This window comes from Halichoeres trimaculatus, unplaced genomic scaffold (genome assembly GCF_033239565.1).
Source record: "Halichoeres trimaculatus isolate MK-OKI-2021-1 unplaced genomic scaffold, fHalTri1.1 fHalTri1_scaffold_15, whole genome shotgun sequence".
In the NCBI taxonomy this organism is placed as follows: domain Eukaryota; kingdom Metazoa; phylum Chordata; class Actinopteri; order Labriformes; family Labridae; genus Halichoeres; species Halichoeres trimaculatus.
This window is the reverse complement of record NW_027437193.1, coordinates 17,560,779-17,580,996: the sequence shown is the minus strand read 5'-3', so window position 1 is coordinate 17,580,996 and position 20,218 is coordinate 17,560,779. Positions and strand designations below refer to the sequence as shown.

Sequence of the window (20,218 nt, the reverse complement as noted above, 5' to 3'; positions counted from 1 at the left end):
CTCCTAAAAAGTGCCTGCTGGCTTTTTGTGATGTGTTTACAACACTCTGCTTAGCTGCGCCTGCATGCTTAACTCAACCAAATGTTTTTTGGTGATATTATAGTTCACAAAATGCATATTGCTTTTTATGTGTCACCTCTAAGAGGATGTGTTTTAGTAAAATCTGTATGAAAGTCAGAATCTGATGAAAAAAACTGAACTTCTCCTTCCCCCTCTTCAGATGGAGACCCCAGACCTCCTGTCTACCATCATGTACCTGTGTGGGGCAGCCCTGACGGCGCAGAGTCCTATCTGACCCTGGCCTTAGAGGTGGCTCTGATGGGGATGGGCCAGCAAAGGATCATGCCAGAGGGTCTCTACGCTCAGGATAAGGTATGGTTACACCCTTACATGTACATTGGTGCATCATTTAGATCAGTAATTTTATATACTTTTAAGATTATCCCAGTTTTCAGAGAACTGACTGCTCGTACAGATCTCTCATGGTCAAACACTCTGCTTCTCTGTTCTGGTGCATCTGAAAACAAGACAGAAAATCACGGTCATTAAATGCCTGTGTGAAGTAATTGCTGTGCAGAGAAAGAGAAAAGGTCACAGCTTTTTGTTCCTCTAAAAATAAGTAGAAAGTCATTGTGCTTTGGTTCACTTTGAATTAAAAGAAGTCCATGGAAGGTGTCTTTGTGTGACTGATAAGCTGCTTTGGAGTGCTTAACATGGCGGCCTTGGACCTTTCTCTGAAGTCGTGGAAAAAAAACTGTGTTTTAGACAAGGCATGGCACCTGAACAAGGTGAATTAATGTGCCTTTACGTGATTTAAAGGAACAGAAAGAACACAACACATAAAAGATCAAGTCTAAGAAATAGAAATTTTGAAGCGCAATCTCAAAATGAATGTATGAAACAGTCTCAGTCACGTGTACGCTAACAGTAGATCCACACACATGGAAGTGTGCAAAGTATTAAAGCCCCCTGCTGCTCCTTTAATACTTCAAGCTACAAATCCCTTCTTAAAAGGTGTTTCAACTTCAAAGATATTTCCTCTCATGAAACATTTGGGAAACTTCAGAACTGATCTCACCTGTGCTCTCCAGGACTTCTGATATCTAATTTTAATTTGAGTCTATGTGGATATTCATGCAGCATAGTGAACATTCAGATGATGATCTGACTCTTCTGGATGTTTTTAACATCTGCAGATACTCTCATCTTATTTTCTCTGTTTTCATGAAGACTAAACTCAGCATACGTGTGAATTTGTTTCAGGTGTGTCGTAATGAAGAGCAAATTGTCGCAAAACTCCAAGAGCTGGAGCTGGACGATCCTCTGGTGCAGACTCTTCGGAAACAGGCCATACAGCTGCTAGAAGGTGAGACAACATCATCCCTCAGGTTCAGTTTTGACAGTTTTCTTTGTTTGAAAAGCATGTAACATTATTTCATCTTTCTCCTCCTCCAGCTGGTCCATTCAGCGGTCTGGGTGAGGTCATCCACAGGGAGAGTGTTCCCATGCACACCTTCGCCAAGTACCTGTTCTCTGCTCTGCTGCCTCATGATGCAGACCTGGCATACAAGGTGGCCCTCCGAGCTATGAGGTGAGTTCCCCTTCACAGTGGAGCTTTAAAAACAACTTCTTTTTATTGAAGCATCTGTGGACAACACATTTCTAAAGATAATTTTACCAAAATGGAAAGAGAGTCTCAGATTAAACACAGAATCAGCTCAGATATGACCATGTGAGAGAAAATAACAGCACAATCTTCACCAGCTTGTCCTTTGCTGTGAAACAATGTGCTGCAAATTCTCTCTAACATCGGATACACAGATCAACACCTTGACTTTTAATTAGGGGCAGGGGTATAGAGTAGAGTCTAGATTGTGGTGTCTAGTTCATCCTGCCTATGTCCTACTCTATCCACTGCCTTGTCCTCTCAATATAATGACACAAAAAAACAAAAAAATTAAATTTAAAATCGAAAAGAAATGTTATTGAATTTAATTTAACACAACAACTTTACAATAAAGCTTTTGCCTTTTGTCAGGGATAGTTTAACAAGGAGAAATTCAAACTTCTGTGTTTTTTTCGGCAGTTTTAATGAACTGCATCATAAACTGCAAAGAAAGAATATACTGTATTTCTAGTGCTTTGGCTCTAATGACCTTCAGGACAGTTTTTCTAAGATTTTAAGAAAAAAAAATCTATAGGATAACTGATAGTAGTGGGGGGGGGGGGGGGGGTTTATTAAGTGTGTCCAGATGTAGGGGAAACTGTAAACCATCATACTATAGTTGTGTTAGTTAAATTATTCAACAGTTAAAATCCAATAATTCGGTTTGATTTGTTGAATTTCCCACTATAAGCTTCACTGTTTACTACCTGCACTGTGTATATGTTTTTTCCTTTTCTTCTTGTTTATTTTATTACATTTCCTTATATTTTCATTTTTAAATTTCTATGAAATTTTCTTTTATTTACTTTTTTTAACTTGAATTTTTCATCTATATTGTTGAAAAAAAGGAACTAGGGATGTCCCGATGCCCCTACATTTTCACTTCCAATACGATACCAATACTGCAGCATTGAGTATTGGCCGATACCGATATTAATCCGATACGATATCAGCATTAAACATGCATACTATTATTACTTATTTTGTAGTATGTCTGTCATGTTAGAAGAGGCTTGATTAAGTGATATTATTCAAACAAAGAACAGTAGTCAGCAACAGTATGAGGAAAAACTGACCTATTTATTATTAACCAATGGATCACAGAAATTTTAACATTAAACATAAGAATATACTAGTAACTGAATGAAATAAAGAATAAATTTGAAGACCCAGAAAATAATCTAAATAAATCAAATAAAAACAGCAGGAGCGGAGTCTGGAATGGACTGCTTATATCGGAGATTTTAGATGCATCCCGATACGATACCGATATTTGTTTTTTTTGCTGATATCGGACTGATATCCGATATCAATATCGCACTGGGACACCTCTAAAAGGAACAGTATTTCAATTTTTCTGTATGTCCTTGTATGTATAGAAAATTAACAATAAGAGTCTTTGAGTCCTTAAATCCTACTTACACTGGGTTAGACTTGAAAAATCACCCACATTTCCTGGATGAGCAGCATGCGTGCACCCAAACAGCCAAAATTCGAACCTCGACTTTGCCAGCACCTCCTCCTAACAAACTAAAATAAACAAAATAGAAATAAAGTCAAACTTGCGAAATAGTGAAAGCATCAGCAGTTGAATCTTCGATTCATTACACTGAATGAATGCAGCATCTTTTTCACATCATGTCCTTCCTCATGAGACACTCCTCATCACTCCACAGGAAAACTTCACACTGTGTGGAACATGTGAGGATAATGAACAAGAAAGAGACTCCACAACAGTTTTTTACTTATAGTTTGTAGTTTAGTTTATTAGATTAAATCACTGTAGCCCATTTAGATTCAGTTTTGTTTCTTTTTGTTAACATGACTGTGTTTAATGATCATTCTGTGTGTTTTTTGTCAGACTGCCCGTGCTGGAGTCGTCAGCAGGCTCCGGGGACGTGGGCCACCCTCATCATGGTATCTCCATAGTCCCCAGCAGATACCCACGCTGGTTCACACTGGGACACCTGGAGTCCCAGCAGTGTGAGCTGGCCTCCACCATGCTCACTGCTGCTAAAGGTACCTCACACACACACACACACCTGACACTCATAGCTGAAAACACAGAGCATAGAAATGTAGTTGCATTTTGTTGCCATGGTTTCTGATTGTTAATAAAGTCTTTTTGTGATGCAGGTGACATGTTGAGGTTGCGGACGGTGCTGGAGGCCATCCAGAAAAACATCCACTCCTCGTCTTTAATATTCAAACTTGCCCAGGACGCCTTCAAAATCGCCACACCAGCAGACAATCCGCCTGATATCACTCTGCTTAACGTGGCTCTGGAGCTGGGACTGCAGGTATGAATGTGTGTGTGCGTACATGCATGCGTGCGTCCAAGTGTTTGTGTGTTTAAGTGATTTCATCGAGTCATTTCATCACCAATAAAACCAACGCAGTGGTCACCAGACACAACATGTAACAGTTTCACTCAGCTTGTAATTTCAGCAGCCTCGCTACAAATTAAGAGAGAAAACATCACACAGCATTTGACCGTCCTGCTTGAGAAGAAACCACATAATTAAGCCTTTTGGGTTCCACTGTAAACACCAGAGCTCTTCACATCATCACAGCAGCAGAGTAGCTGAGGTTTAATCCGTCTCTTTCTCCTCGTGCTCAGAGGTTCAGATGAACTCCTGTCAGCGAAAAACAGCAGAGAAGGGGAAGAGTCAGAATTAGTCACAATATTCAGGAGACATTGTTATAAAGCCTGGAATAAAACTCTTTCTTAAAGGTGTGCTGTGCTCTAACTTCTTTTGTGTATGTGTGTGTGTGCTCTACAGGTGATGAGGATGACTCTGTCCACGCTGAACTGGAGAAGGAGGGAGATGGTTCGCTGGTTAGTGACCTGTGCAACTGAAGTCGGTGGGTGATGCCTCTGCAACACACAGCAGTGAAATAATAATCGGATATTTTTCCTTCACAGTGTTTTAAACCAGTTATTTGTTCAGTTTTATAGGCTCACAGTTTAATACAGCTGATCGACTTCTAAATTGAGAAACTGAGTTAACATATTAATCAAAGCCAGCTTGTGCTTTCTGTCATTATGAGCAAAAAAAATCTTTATTTTCCAGAAGGTGAAGGACAAACACATTTTTCTTGAGCAGTATTCTCTTTTTTTTTTTAATTGGTGCCATATTGCTGCATGTTTCCCGTATGCATCAGTTTTTAAAACCTTTTAAAACCTTTATCTTATCAATCGGTGACCCCTTGTGTCAAGACTTAAAGTGATACTGCTGGATGGAACAAGTTGGGTCTTATCACAAGGTTTAGGGCAGAAATTACCCCTACAGCAGTGTTTTTATGCAGCAGAAGCCCAGAGCGCACGCACCAAACACTCCCTCCCTGCTCGTCAGCTGGTTTCCTCTGCACTCAGACGGGGCCAATTTTTACTTGACCAAAAACACAAATATACAGACTCCCACCAAAAAAATCTGATATTGGTCTGCATTCACGCTTTATTTAGAGAATTTTCAGCAAATTTTCAGCGTTAATTTCACACAAAAACACAGCTAAAGAAGGCTGTAGTTCTCATCGTGTCTCTTCGTCCTGGCAGACTACCTGCGTTTGTTTATTATTGGTCACGCCGCGCGCGGACTGATACACTAAGCGGCTGTGGCTCTGCAGCGGAGGTAGCGCCGTTTTACGAAACGATGAGAACTAGAGCCTTATTTAGCTGTGTTTTTGTGTGAAAGTAATGCTGAAAATTCTCTAAATAAAGCGTGAATGCAGACTGATATCAGAGTTTTTTGGTGGGAGTCCGTTTATTTGTGTTTTTGGTCAAGTAAAAATTGGCCCCGTCTGAGTGCAGAGGAAACCGGCAGAGGAGCAGGGAGGGGGTGTTTGATGCGAGTGCTCTGGGCTTCTGCTGCACAAAAACACTGCTGTAGGGGTAATTTCTGCCCTAAACCTTGTGATGGAACCCAACTTGTTCCATCCAGCAGTATCACTTTAAGGTTTGCCTAGCCTTCTTTTATAATCTTCTGAAGGTTTTTACAGCATAGAAATAACAACCTGTGGCACACTGCAGAAATTCAAATATTACATAATTTAATTTTTGTTTTTCTGACAAATACACAAAATACAATCATTTTATTCTAACATACTTTACTAATATTTATGAAACCCAGTATGATCTTGTAGGTCCGAGTGTAGATGTTTGTTTTCAAGATATTTAAGGATAAATATCAGCACTTTTCTATTTCTTGTTTAATTTTTATGTCTTCAAATTAAACAAACACACTGAGTACGACTTAAACTTTTTGACACTGGATTGCTCCAGTGCTTTAAGTCCACTGGTCATACAGTGAGGGAGCATCAGGTGGCGCTATAGCCGGACCAAATCAAGCATTTCAGTTTAGTAAGAGGAGAAATTTCACTTTGTTGAGCTTTTTGAAAACAGACTTTCAAAATGTTGTAGTATGCAGCTGGGGGATAAATGAAAAGCAGTTCAAGGAAATGTTACAAATAACACATCAGGCTCATTTTTAGCTAGGGTGGGTGTGTGACGGTACATGAAACTGGACATGTGATAAAAGCAGCTCTGTTTACCTCACATACAGGACAAATAATGAACGGAACACGTCAGGCAGTCTAAATCAGGAGCTTCAGTCCTCTTTTCAAACTGATTCACACCCAAACTAGGTCAAAGTTTATGTTCCTAAAAGAAAAAGAGGAACACATTTACACGCTGATGTAGGCTGATTTCCTGGACAGTAACACCCTGGGGGAGGAATCTTTCCAGTCAAATGATGATGATAATATTGATGTTAATAACAAACTTTACGGTGCATTTAGCTGCTGACTGTTCTGGAGATGTTTTTAAAAGTCTTTAAGGGTGGTAGCTGTTAATTTCAGCAACAGCATGGACATTAAAGAACAAGAGCTGGAGACATTTATTTTATTAAATTTACTCAATAATAAATATGAAGCTTAAATCTCTTTTGATTTGATGTTTGTGATCACTTTTTGTGACCCCTCTCTTTTCCTGTCTTCTCACACCAGTTCTTTAATTTTTACATTGGAGCAACATGAAAACATAAAAGCATACCTGTGGTTTAGAATTGTAAGATCAAGCAAGAATTCGAATAGTAAATATAAAATTGTCTCTTTCAGGTCTGCGGGCGTTGGTGAGCATCCTGCAGAGCTGGTACACTCTCTTCACGCCAACCGAGGCCACCAGCATCGTGGCAGCCACCGTCATGTCCCACAACACCATCCTGCGCCTCAGCCTGGACTACCCTCAGCGGGAGGAGCTGGCCAGCTGTGCTCGAACCCTGGCTCTCCAGTGTGCCATGAAGGACCCTCAGAACTGCGCTCTGTCGGCGCTGACGCTGTGCGAGAAGGACCACATCGCCTTCGAGACGGCCTACCAGATCGTGATCGATGCAGCGTCCACTGGTATGACGTACTCGCAGCTGTTCACCATCGCCAGGTACATGGAGCACAGAGGATACCCACTGCGCTCATTCAAGCTGGCCTCCCTCGCCATGACACATCTCAACCTGGCTTACAACCAGGACACTCACCCCGCCATTAACGACGTGCTCTGGGCCTGTGCGCTCAGCCACTCTCTTGGAAAGAATGAGCTGGCAGCCATCATCCCCCTGGTGGTGAAAAGTGTGCACTGCGCCACGGTGCTGTCTGACATCCTCCGTCGCTGCACCATGACAGCGCCGGGGCTCGCAGGCATTCCTGGGAGAAGGAACTCTGGGAAGCTGATGTCAACAGACAAGGCGCCACTGCGGCAGCTCCTGGACGCCACAATCTCAGCATACATCAACACCACGCACTCCCGACTGACACACATCAGTCCGAGGCACTACGGGGAGTTCATAGAGTTCCTGAGCAAAGCGCGGGAGACTTTCCTGCTGGCACAGGACGGACACATTCAGTTCGCCCAGTTCATAGACAACCTGAAACAGATCTACAAGGGCAAAAAGAAACTGATGATGCTGGTCAGAGAGCGCTTCGGCTGACCAAACCCCCTCACAAAGACCCTCTTCTTGGGAAGTAGTTAAACTTATTTGTTCCTATTTAAGGTTTTTTTTGCGTTCTTTGTATTTTTACTCCTTTTGTTGAGCCATTTGTTGACTAAGTCTTAATTTTTTTTGTCCTATTTTGTTGTTTGTTTCTGGAATGTGAACCAGGAAGTGTTCGCAGTGCATTGCTCTACTTTATTGAGACAGCATCAGAGGGAAACGGGCTTTAAATGTCAAAGAAAAAGGAAGAACAAAGCCTTTACCCCCTCCTCGCTCATGTTAAATCTTTAATATAAAAGTCGAAAGATTGTGATGAAAAAAACAAACAAAAAGGAACTTTTGTTTCGTGGTGGCACATGACGATTTTTAAACCAAAAGCTTTCGTTGGATGGGGTACTTACTTCGAGCCAGGAGACACTTTCAGCTGGTGTTAGGAAGAAAAGAAGAAGAGACAAAGTTTTAAGTGGAAGGAACACATCATTCCAACAGGAGAGGAAAAACCCACTGAGGTCACAAAAACACACACAGTGTTCCTCTCATACCTCGACTGTATTATTTGTCAGCTTTAACTTCTCTTAAAGAAATGGCCTCATGGTTCCTTCAGGGCATTTTAGAGTAGAGAGAGTGAATACAGACATACACAGGTGTGGTTTCTCTGTACCCACAGGTGGACTAACTTGACTAAAGCCACTGCAGACGTGCTCACGCCCTCCGTAGGTCAGAGCGCCTCTTGAACAAACACTCCAGAAAAGGGGTTTTGCTTGACAAAGCGCTTTTTGAGCAAAGGTAGACTAGTCAAGGCTCCGTGTGCACATATATTTACACAGCTTATCTCATTTGTACTCATTGGAGTTTATCAACAGTGACATTACACGACTGTGATTGAAGGTGGGGGGTCAGAGGATTCCCATCTCCAGACACCACCACTGTAACGCTACCTGTGGCCAAAACCTTTGAAGTCTCTGGTCCTTTTTCCCTCGCTAGATCAAGATTTGGTCCTGAAGCAATAGAAGTCATGTCTCTGCTTCACTTTTATCACCTAGCTGCATTAATTTCACCTTCTTGCATTCAGCGAGGAAGCTTGGGATCATAACGGATGGTTACACTGATTGGTTAGTTGTTGACTCTGCCTGAAGCTGAGAACCCTTTTCCATCTCAAGAACACAAGCAGGAGCTAAAGACGTAAGGTTTTAGTCAGTTTTTCCTGAACCAAGAGCATTAACCCACAAACTCTGAAACCCAAAGCCTACATGTGGTTCATTTTTACCTGCTGCTTCGCGGTGACCTGTGCTAAAGCTGTTACTGATTGGTCAAACTACCTCTATTCATATCAACAAACATAATACTAAATGAATACGAGAAGATCTATCCCTTGGCTAACACTTTAGCTTGCCAAAGCTATTTTTCTTTATAGTACATTAAACACTCTGCTGTTTCCTCATAACACTGTTTTAGCCTCATCTATTCCCAAAACAGTTTATATCCAGCCAGTAAATTATAAACTGAACGCACGTAGTGTTAGCATTCGCTAGCTAAAAGCTAAAGCTAACAAAGCGCAGAATATGGCTGCTGAATTAAGCAAAATATTACCTAAAGGGACTTTTTCTTCAACAGTAAGTCATAAGTGCTAACCAGTGTTAGCATTTCTCACCTTCACTTACATAGCTAACAAGTGCTAACATTGCTAGACCTGTAAATTAGAATACCATGGCAAGCCCAATCAACCCTGTTATACCTCTTAGCATCACTCTGCTAAGTTTTTAGATTATATATAAATATTTTTTTAACCAGAAAAGTCCCAAGTTAAATCTCAAACTGTTGTTTTAAACCAAAACTTAGCTTAGCTTTGTATGCACTTCACCCTCTCAGTTAGCACTAAATCAGAATAAGTGAATCATAGTTCAGATTTTTTTCAGAATCTGTGAAATGAAAAGCAAGAAGGCAAATGAATAAAATAAGAAATAAAAACATGGGACCTTATTTTTCATTTGCCCTCAGCAGCAGTGAAAAAACAGCTTCAGAGTTCCTAGTTCTTGTGATGGAAAAGGGTTGTTTGCTGTTTGAGCATCCCACCTGTGGATGCTCCTGCTTGCTATCATTCTGTGTGGACAGGTGGCCTTGTCTTTGTAGATACACAGTGTAAAATGTCAAAGTACTGTATGTTTTTGGACTCAATCAGACCACATGCCTTGGCACACAAAGTTCTGTCTTCTCTCTGAGGGTCGTTGGAGTTCCCTTTTCTTACCCAGTTCAAAGTTTTTCAGAACAGCTTCAGTCTTTACTGGTCGGACGACACGTCATCGTACAAGCACTTCACACAAATACCTCTTCAGTACGTTCCTGCCTGCTTCAGCATTTATTTATTGATTGTTTAGTAACTGTGTGACTGAGTAGGGATCGCAGACACAAACACAGCAAATGAGTCAGCCTGCCGAAGATCGGAGACTTAAAGAGAAAAGAGTTTGTTTGTTGTTTTATTATAAATGGAGGAACATTTTCTTGTCTGCTTTTACATTCCACAAGAGCTACCTTCACCCACTATCTGGGTAGTCAGCCACAACTCTGGGCCTTTTTTTGATCTGAAGAAACGCAGACAGAAGAATGGATGAAAAAAGGAAAACTGAGCAAAAGAAAGAGAAGAGAGGCTAAACTCAGTTCTCAGGGACATCACTTAAAGAAACAAAACAAAAGTAGTAGCATTAAGCATTTAAGATATTGTAAATATTAAAGTGTCAATTCAGAAAATTGTAAAGTTATAATTATTTATGATAAGTATGTTCTGTGATTTCTTTATTTTTACGTTCTTTGGTTTGTTTTTGGCGGGGGTGTACTTGAACTGTTGGGGGCGGGAATTTGACAGCGTTTTTGTAAGACTTCAAGGCATTTCTCAGGTGCTCCTGTGTACATTTCTTTCTGTTTGTTTTTGCTATAATATCTATTTTTGTTTAGTTTTTTTTATATATATTATGATTTGCAAAAAAAAAAAAATCTGTGTTCCTCAAGGAAGCGTGTCATTCAGTGGAGAAGGAGTGAGGAAGGCATTTGCTGATAAACAGATTCGTACTAAACCTGACTATGCAGAACCACTCTGATGGTCTTGTCACCTCTTTAAATTTGCCCTCAAAAAGCTTTCAGAAAGGAAACAGAGTGGACTAAACCATTGTAAAAGGTGGGAGGGGGGTAAAAGACAAGACCTGGCATGCTTGTGTGTGGATGTTGCTGGTGGCCAGCCCGCGTACGCTGCAACATGTAGAGGAGAATAAAAGAAAGTGTTGGGGAATGCCTTTGTGACCGATCAATGTACAGAGTTTATGTTTTTTCTTTATGTCCTTTTTTGGTTGTTTTTGATTTAATCAGGACTCAAGCCTTTAGTGTCTTCTCAGAGGCGTCGAGTGGCGGCACTGCAGCGAGACAGAACAAAACACAAATGTCAGAGCCAGAAAGAGACAGCATGTGGATGACTTGTGTTTATTTTTCTTTTTTTTAATTGTTTCTTTCCTTCTCTTCTTTTTCTTGTCTCCTGTTTTTCATCACCGCCTCTCTTTGTGGAGGATTTGGTTTAAACCAATGCATCAATGTGTCAGAGAGCAGCTTTTTTCTGTTGTAATTTTTGAAAAGAAAAACACACTCGTTCCACAGCAGCGTTTTGTTTTCGAACAGAATTTTCTTCTTGGGTTACAGTTGGATGAGAATAATCAAAGTCTTGTTTCATTCAGTTGCTACAGCGTTAACATGGTGAGGCTGTGTTTTCTGACTCATCCATGACAGAGGGAAATTATTTACTGTGTTTAAAACTTGAAAGCTGCCTTTGTGTGATGCATTCACTGACAGCGTTATAACAAAGAAGTTCAAACTCAGCGTGTTATCTGAATCAGTCAGTTCCTGAGCTTCTTTTCCTTCTTTCTTTCTTTTACTTTTCTTTTCGTCCCTTCTTTCGTAGGAGCGTACTATTTGCTGGTAGAGATCTAGTTCACCTACTGTTTGTTTTGTTTTGGATTCTCTCTAATGTAAGGGAAATTTGAAAGTGTTTGTTGCCTCTTTGTGCTACTGATTATGAAAAGGTATTTCCAGTATTTGTTGCCACAGAAGTATGATAGCTTATCATCAACACTTGTTTTGTTTTTTTATTTGTAATTTTTTGTGCAACTTCTTGAGCTACTGTCTATAAAGCGAGAATTTATTACTATTTATGTAACGCTACTACCATTTTATATTGATTTGTGTTGGAATCTCAGTGCTTTTCTATGAATAAAGTGTGAAACACATAACAGGACTTTTTCTTTTTCATATGTGGTGCAACATCACCCAGTTCTGAGTGTTTATGGTCAGCGTATCAGGGATTTTTTAGGGTAATTTTGAGAATTTTCCCTGAGGCTAATTTTTTTGAATATCGGCATTAACATTTGTCAAAAGCAAACAGTAGAAGAGAAGAGGAGAGAAGAGAGTATAACTTTATTGTCATTGTAACAAGTACAACGAAATTGAAGTCACAGCAGCAATCAAGAAAACAAACGTAAGAAAGTGTATAGAAAGTGCAAAAAGGTCCCCAAGAAAATAGATGATGACAGCTTGTCCATCATTGTCCAGTTCAGCCAGCCTCCACCTCCACAGGGTCCAGGACTGAGCTTCTTCAGTCATGCTCCATCTCTGTCTCCTATATCCTGTCTGCTCACAGCAGGTGAAGCTCTTCCAATGTGGCGTTGGTGTCTGATGTTAGCTCCGTTAGCCATGTCTGTGAATAGCATGATGCTACTCTGTTCACTGGTATATCCTCTGTTGCTGGGTTAGCATGGCTAGCTCGTCCATCTTATTGGAGATAGATCTTACGTTCCCAATAACGATGGATGGAAGGACAGGTCCATGTCGTCACTTCTTAGCTCACACCTGAGAACCAGCACATTGTCCTCATCTCCTTCTCCTCACCTTGTGGGAAGACATCAGGCCTTACACCAGTTAGCTTTGGCATGCTACAGGCTGCTAACAGCTGAGTTCACATGTAAACAATGCAGTCATGGTTACATGTAGGATCTCCAGACAAACACAGGAGAAAAAGTAGTAAAAATATCACTGAAGCCACAAAAAGTTTGATGTCCATGACCAACAAATACATACAGCCATACAAAGTAATGATCCGATCCAAATACAAAGATTTACAAAATACAAAAAATTACACGGAACTGACATTGAAGAGAGAGCTGCTGCAAAGGGCAGCCATAGCCAACAGGGCGGCGCCTGGCAAACAAATACGAAGCAAACGTAGTAAACAAACGTGCATATAGGCCCTAACATTTATCTATGACACAATTCAGTTATTAGAACTGAAGAACTTAAATGGTTTTCAAAATTTCTGAGCCAAAATTTCCCAAGAATTATTAGAAAATTTGTTTGAGTCAATGGCAACAAAACCCTGAAATTTCCATTATCATCAAGCTTAAAATCACCATCAAAATTTTTAGGAAACTTACTAGAAATTTTCCACCCTTGTGCAGCCTCCCTCAGATTTATCCAACCTGTATTTCAAATGCAAATTAATAAATTCAAATAAATCCAGATGACTTCTTTTTGCATTTTTTCTCAAATTCCAACAAAATATTACACTTTTATGACTGCTGCAATCTAAAGATTATCCTACCCTTGGTGAAGCCTGACTTGCTTGTAACAGGCGGTATAAGATATGCCGATAAGGCTACAAAAAGTGAGTTTTAGTGTATAGTTTCTTGCATTAACAAATTATTTTTTCAAGAAACTGAAATTAAAGTTTTCTTTATATTTTCCAAAAACTATTTTTTTTACTCTATGAAATGTAGTTATCACTTTTGTGTTTTAATATCTTGAAATAAGTCATTTTTTGGTGTGTACTGTACCTCTGCAGAAGCCAAATATGTGCCTCCTCTGAAATGACTCTTAAACTGAATGACGCCTCGGTTAAAATGACAATACATGGACAACAATGCAGACAGACTGAGCCTAAGCAGCTGGTGAGGCCCAGCCCTCGTTTTTCAGCTGCCTGACCCGAACTATTATTGAAAAATGAAGCTGAGGGAGGCTAAGATGGTTCCATCAATCTTTCACTCATTTGTCCCTTCTCAGAATATTTTTCTTCAACGCTTCATTCTCATTCATTACTGATTCCTGCAGAGCCGCGTGAGCAGACAATCAGGCCATGAAGCAGTGTGAATTTTGTGTGTGTGTGTGTGTGTGTGTGTGTGTGTGTGTGTGTGTGTGTGTGTGTGTGTGTGTGTGTGTGTGTGTGTGTGTGTAGATCTAGATTGATTGGCTGATGGTAAATGAGCAGATTTATATTAATTACCCAGATGGACCGATGGAGGAATGATTGCTGTACGCTCAATCTCCTTCTCCTCGGTTAGCGTCGCTTTCCCTCATCTCTCCATTTTTCTCAGTCCACACCTCAAAGACTTTCATGGTATATATGTGTGTGTTATATGTTAAAAAAAAACATATTTTTCTGCGTGTGAGTTGCCTGTGCAGATAGACTAGAGGTGAAGCTGCTGCTGCCCTAATACAGAAAGTGAAGGTGCAATGTCTGCTGTCAGAACTCCAAGTCAGATGTTTGAAAATCAGAATTTACAATAAGTTCTGTCCTCTGAAAAGGGGTGAATGAGCTGAATAAACTGTAAAACTTGAAAATGTTCCAGATACTTGAGAGATGAAGAATTCAATAGATGATAGTTCTGCATACCAGTTCAGCTTACTACTCACTCTCTCTTGCTATTTTTAAACTCCAACTCTGAGCTTGATGCTTGTAGACTCATTTTGAGAACAATGGAGTGTGGAAAACAGAATCTTTGCCTCAAGAGTTGCCATAGTCCTTTCATGGCTAACCTCAGCTGCTTTGGAAGCCCTGAAAACTTTATTGTAGCATCCAGGAGCTTCATAGATAATAGCCAACTGGTTTTGAGTTGACTTGATTGACTCATACTTTTTCTACTTATTCTGTTCAGGGTTATGGCTGGTTGAACCAAGCTGTCTTCAGGAGAGAAGCAGGATACACCCTGGACTGGTCTCCTTTTAACCACAGAGCTGACACAGTGACAGACAACATTTTCACACGCACGCTTACATCTTGAAAGCAATTTAGAATCACCTATTAACCTGATGCATACTTCACACAGAAAGGTGTACCTCGACAGAACTGGGACCTGGTTTTGAGTTTACCTCAAGAATATTAAGGTGAACCAACAAAATCATATATATATATATATATATATATATATATATATATATATATATATATATATATATATATATATATATATATATATATATATATATATATTTGTTTGTTTGTTTGTTTTCCAAAAGTCCACCCTTCCAAATAAATCAGTTACCTCTGAGCCCAGATACAAGTGAGCCTGCATCTCTAAAGGTGCAACAAAAAGATTAAATGGAAAAATGGAAAAGAAAAGAAGAATGCAGTTCCTTCAGTGTCCACTTGGGAGTGGCTCTAAAAGACAAGAAAACTCCATCAGTTTATATGTTAAAATATTCACTTTTTTAACATAATATAACAGACAGGCATTTAAAAAAAATAAATAAATAAAAATGTAGGGCATTGTTTGTCTAACTCAGCTGTCTGAGGGCTGAGAGAATCATGCCTTATTATGGATGTGATGAGTTGACAATAAACAAAAAAGTATCTCTTTGCTAGGAAAATAAAGGCCTTCCCATCTTAACCTTTGTGCCTGCCGAGGTCAATTAGGATAAGTCTGCATTGTTTTGTTTTGTTTTTAAAAAAAAACAAAACAAACTCTTTACAAACCAGTGTTTGACCCCACCGACACTTTATATACATACATATTTTATACAATTTATGACTGATGTGATCAACTTATCAGAAGAATAAAAACAAAGAAAGTGTGTCTCTGTAGCTAATGTTCCTTATAAAACAACTCATTGTTGTTACATGGTTGGATTTTTGCACATAGTAACATGGCTTCTTTGAACAATAGTTCGGTGCAGATAGCCTGCTTCCTGCTCTGTCCATTGTCCTCTCTGAGTATAGGCAGAAAAAGTCTCAAAATATAACTTCCAAAATTAAGATGAGTTTAAACAATACATGTCTAGATATCAAAACTCCCATGATTCTTTCCACTTTGATAAAAGCTTAACTCATAAAGCTAGAAATTTTGTAGCACATGGATAACAATTTTATTTGGAAGTGATCCATTGGCCTTGTCTGTAAGACTTTGACAATCCACAGCCTTCCTCTTGACCAAAGACCTCTGGCATGTGAAAAACAAAGATGGCAATGACCAAAACTGCAGACTGCAAACAAATATGTGACATCAAGGCAGCTAAGTTAACATCTTGTTAACAAAAATGGATCATAAATTAAAAAAGGAACATTGACAAGGCTTTACACAGTATGTGTGATTAACTATTGAGTAAAATTTTCCATTTACTCACATCCCACAATGACAAAGTTATATCTTTAGAACAAAGACAACAAGTTTGTCTTTGGGATGAATGTACAGTTCTACAATTCTACAGTTTCATTAAGCAGACGCTTTTGACCACAGCAACATACAGCACAAGCAAGGGTTTAGACAGAAGGAAAAACTTAGTGCGACAAAGGCCTACTTTTTCTTAAAGTGCAAGAATTTTTTTTTGGTCAAATGTAGAATAATCTAACCAACTAACCACAATTAATAGCTGCAACAATGTACTTCAACCTTCTTACACATGATGTAAGAAGCAAAGGTTCAGATCAGAAGGCCAAACCCAGCACTGTAGTATGTTAGCATCTGCAAAGAGGGACGGTCACAGCTGTCAGCATCTGCATCAGAGTGAAGCCGCTCACAGTCCTCCTCTTCCTCTCACACAGACTCACAACAACAAGCTCCATGCTAATCCTAGCCATCAGTCTCTGTCACCACCGCTCTGTTTGGATGTGTGTGTTCATTCATGCATGTGGTCATTGAAGGATATAGTGTGTGTGTGTGCGTGCGTGTGTGTGTGTGTGTGTGTGTGTGTGTGTGTGTGTGTGTGTGTGTGTGTGTGTGTGTGTGTGTGTGTGTGTGTGTGTGTGCTAAGGGGGCGGTCACTGATAAAGCGCTGATAGTGTCCATCCCTGGCAGATGATATACAGCCTGCTGTCTGTGCAGGCAGATTGGATTTTCAGGCCTGCTGATTCGCTGAGAGATGGAGCTTGGACCTCCTTCAAAGACCCAAACACACACACACACACACACACACACACACACACACACACACACCTGCAAACATAATCCAGATTCACCTTTTCAATGCATAAACATAAAATAAGCGCAAGTTAGCCACACACACTGCTCACACGGTACCCAACAAACAGCTAAACATGTATATAAAAATACACAGTGAGGGTACTCACACACTGATACACACACTTGTGTATTATTCTCCTGCCAAAGCCTTTTAAGGAGACCGAGTGGAAATTGATCTCCATTTCTAAAGAGCGTATTCATTCCCTCTCTATTTCTGTTTCTCTCTCCCTTACACACACACACACAGACACACACACACCGAACACACACAGCCTGTTACATTGTTCTCAGATAGCTCACTGGCACACAGTGGCCTCTTCCTCCATCTTGTACCGCAGTCAAGGTGATTTTTGTTTATTTGTCTCAGCTATTTACATGATGGAAGGTTGGAGGGGGAGCAACTAAAGCTTGTGCTTGTGGGTGTGTATTTGTGTCATGATTTGTCTATGTGTGTGTATGTGTGTCTGTGGTTGCGTATGTGTAAGTAACAGTACTACAGAATAAAGGATTTAGATAAATGAATGCTGGTTACATTTGCTTTTGAAATCAGAAATAATTCAGCTGCTGTGTGTGTGTGTGTGTGTGTGTGTGTGTGTGTGTGTGTGTGTGTGTGTGTGTGTGTGTGTGTGTGTGTGTGTGTGTGTGTGTGTGTGTGTGTGTGTGTGTGTGTGTGTTTGATACTATTAGCTTTTCTTTTCTCACCCTTGAGTGTTTTAATCGATGATCTTTTGTAAAATCACTCAGACAAACTTGTTTTGTTCCAGGATGTCAGCTTCTGGATGTAAGGAGGGTAATTCATCTGATACGTTGTATTCAAACATCAAAACACAAAATGAATCAATCAAAACTGAAACAGACAAACTCCGAGTTTGAGATCCTCTTGTGATTAATCGATAGTCTAAAAAGTGAGCTGTGTGCTTAACATGAGTGTGACCCAAACACCTGTACACAGAGCAGAGAGAGCTTTTATCTGTGTTGAGTATTTTTCACTGCCTCGTCCTCTACATCATTATTTTTGATTCACACTAAGAAACTACTCATAACATTTTTATGTTTGGGTCACACTGTGAGTTTTTTTCCAAATGTGTTTTAACAACATGGTGCAATTTTGTCTTGCCGATACTTTATTTATCCATGAGAGCGAAGTGTACCTTGTATAATTTCTATGCATGTTGTATTTTATTTCATTTTACCTTTAATGATATTCCACTTAAACTCTGTACACATTACTGCCAATTCTGTTTTGAGTGTTAAACTGCTGAACTAGATCGTTTTCAACAACAGGGGAACAATCACGCATCTCATCTCATCTCATCTCATCTCATCTCATCTCATCTCATCTCATCTCATCTCATCTCATCTCATCTCATCTCAGGCCTATACTTATCTCATCTTATCTCAGGCCTATACTTATCACATCTCATCTCATCTCATCTCATCTCATCTCAGTCTCATCTCATCTCATCTCAGGCCTATACTTATCACATCACATCTCATCTCATCTCATCTCAGTCTCATCTCATCTCATCTCATCTCAGGCCTATGCTTATCTCAGTCTCATTTCATGCTCATCACATGCTTGTTTCATCTCATGCTCATCTCATCTCATGCTCATCTCATCTCATGCTCATCTTATCTCAGGCCTATGCTTATCTCATCTCATCTCATCTCATCTCATCTCAGGCCTATGCTTATCTCAGTCTCATTTCATGCTCATCACATGCTTGTTTTATCTCATCTCATCTCATCTCATCTCATCTCATCTCAGGCCTATGCTTATCTCAATCTCATTTCATGCTCATCACATGCTTATTTCATCTCATGCTCATCTCAGGTTTTTCTCATCTCAGTCTCATCACATCTCAAGATCATCTCAGGCTTATCATATCTCATGTTTATATTCTCCAGACACATCTTTGGCTTATTTCAGGCTCATCTTCATTCATCCTCATTTCATGAGGCTCAAAGAAATGAGTAACTGCGTCACTGTACACAGCAAAGTGTTGCACCCTAGTATTATGAGTTTTTAATCAGCTCCTTCTCCTCATTAAACCACAGCCCCTCATTTAAAGGATTCAGATCTGTACTGTTATATAAATTTACCCAGTATGGAGCTGGTTTGATTGAACTCACTTTTTTGTTACAGACTGTAAAGGTTGGTGCAGGTCTCAGCAAACTGGCAGCATGTTGTAGCGTCTGTATCATCACAACCATCAGATTTACCTTTGGCCTACTCAGCATTATTCTGGTCGTGAGTGGGATTTAATACTTAATATGTCCAAAAGAGAGTGTGAAAAGAGCTACACGCTGTAAAGAAAACAACACTCATCACGCAGTGAGACATCTTTTTTAGAGACCCCAGAACAGTCTGCTTCACAAAAAGAAGTCCTGTAGGAATCAGCAGCTAAGGGTAGGTTATTTTAAAGATTGTTTTCTAAATGTAACACAGGTAGGAAAGTCCCTATCAGGAGGCATTGCTGACTTTTGGTCTCTTCATGAAGTTTGCTGATGAAAAGAAATATGAAGAGTAGCTTGATGTGGATAGAAAATTTGACATCAGGTCAACAAGATGTTTTCTGAATCTTTGCCAAAACTACTAGAAATGTCACCATAAAGTAGGGGGATTAGACGGGTACTGAAGTGGACAGCATTTGATTCTTAACAGCTTATAGCAACAAATCTTTGAGTCATTCATAAGAAGAAATATCAATGACCTCTGCTTTTGGAGCCCAAAATTCATGTTTGTGATAAATTATAAAGTAAGATATATGGCTTATAGATATGTGGCTGTTTCTTTAGTTTGAAATAAAATTGTCATATGTTGGATGATTTTTTAAAAATGTATTTTCCTTTAAAGATTTGCTGAAGGAAAAACTTGATATAAACTTTTTTTTTTTTTAAAACATTGATAACCAAATGGATGTTTTCCATAGTTAGATTTGAAGAGATGTTTTATCTTAACATAAGAATCACTTCAAAAAAGATTTCCTTCCATGATTTAAATAATGAAGAGTCTCCTTGTAGTAGAACACTAAAAGTACCGTTTTCAACTGACCTAAAGATGTATTTTTTAAAATTGAGATGACATTACATTAAGATTTGTTTCATTGCAAAGTTTATTTGTGGAGCACATTTTAAAACAACCTCGGTTGACCAAAGTGCTGTACAGGAATACAAAAAAAATCTCTTATACCTGTTAAATTATATTATAACCCAGTAATGATAATAAAACAGTCATAAAAATAGAAACAATAAAAAAATAAATATAACCCAAACACTAAGTATGCACAAAACAGAAATAAAATAAG

General features: G+C 39.4%; 1 protein-coding gene across 1 annotated transcript in view; it reads left to right on the top strand.

Annotated features, from left to right (window-relative positions):
- The window catches only part of zswim5 (zinc finger, SWIM-type containing 5), an 80,584-nt gene extending 68,712 nt beyond the window's left edge, over window positions 1-11,872 (top strand). The window contains exons 10-16 of the mRNA XM_074688547.1: window positions 221-372; window positions 1,264-1,366; window positions 1,456-1,591; window positions 3,528-3,685; window positions 3,803-3,966; window positions 4,450-4,531; window positions 6,782-11,872. Of these exons, the coding sequence (XP_074544648.1) occupies window positions 221-372; window positions 1,264-1,366; window positions 1,456-1,591; window positions 3,528-3,685; window positions 3,803-3,966; window positions 4,450-4,531; window positions 6,782-7,644 (1,658 nt within the window). The 3' untranslated portion in view covers window positions 7,645-11,872. The remainder of the gene's footprint in view (window positions 1-220; window positions 373-1,263; window positions 1,367-1,455; window positions 1,592-3,527; window positions 3,686-3,802; window positions 3,967-4,449; window positions 4,532-6,781) is intronic.
- Window positions 11,873-20,218: the final 8,346 nt, after the last annotated feature.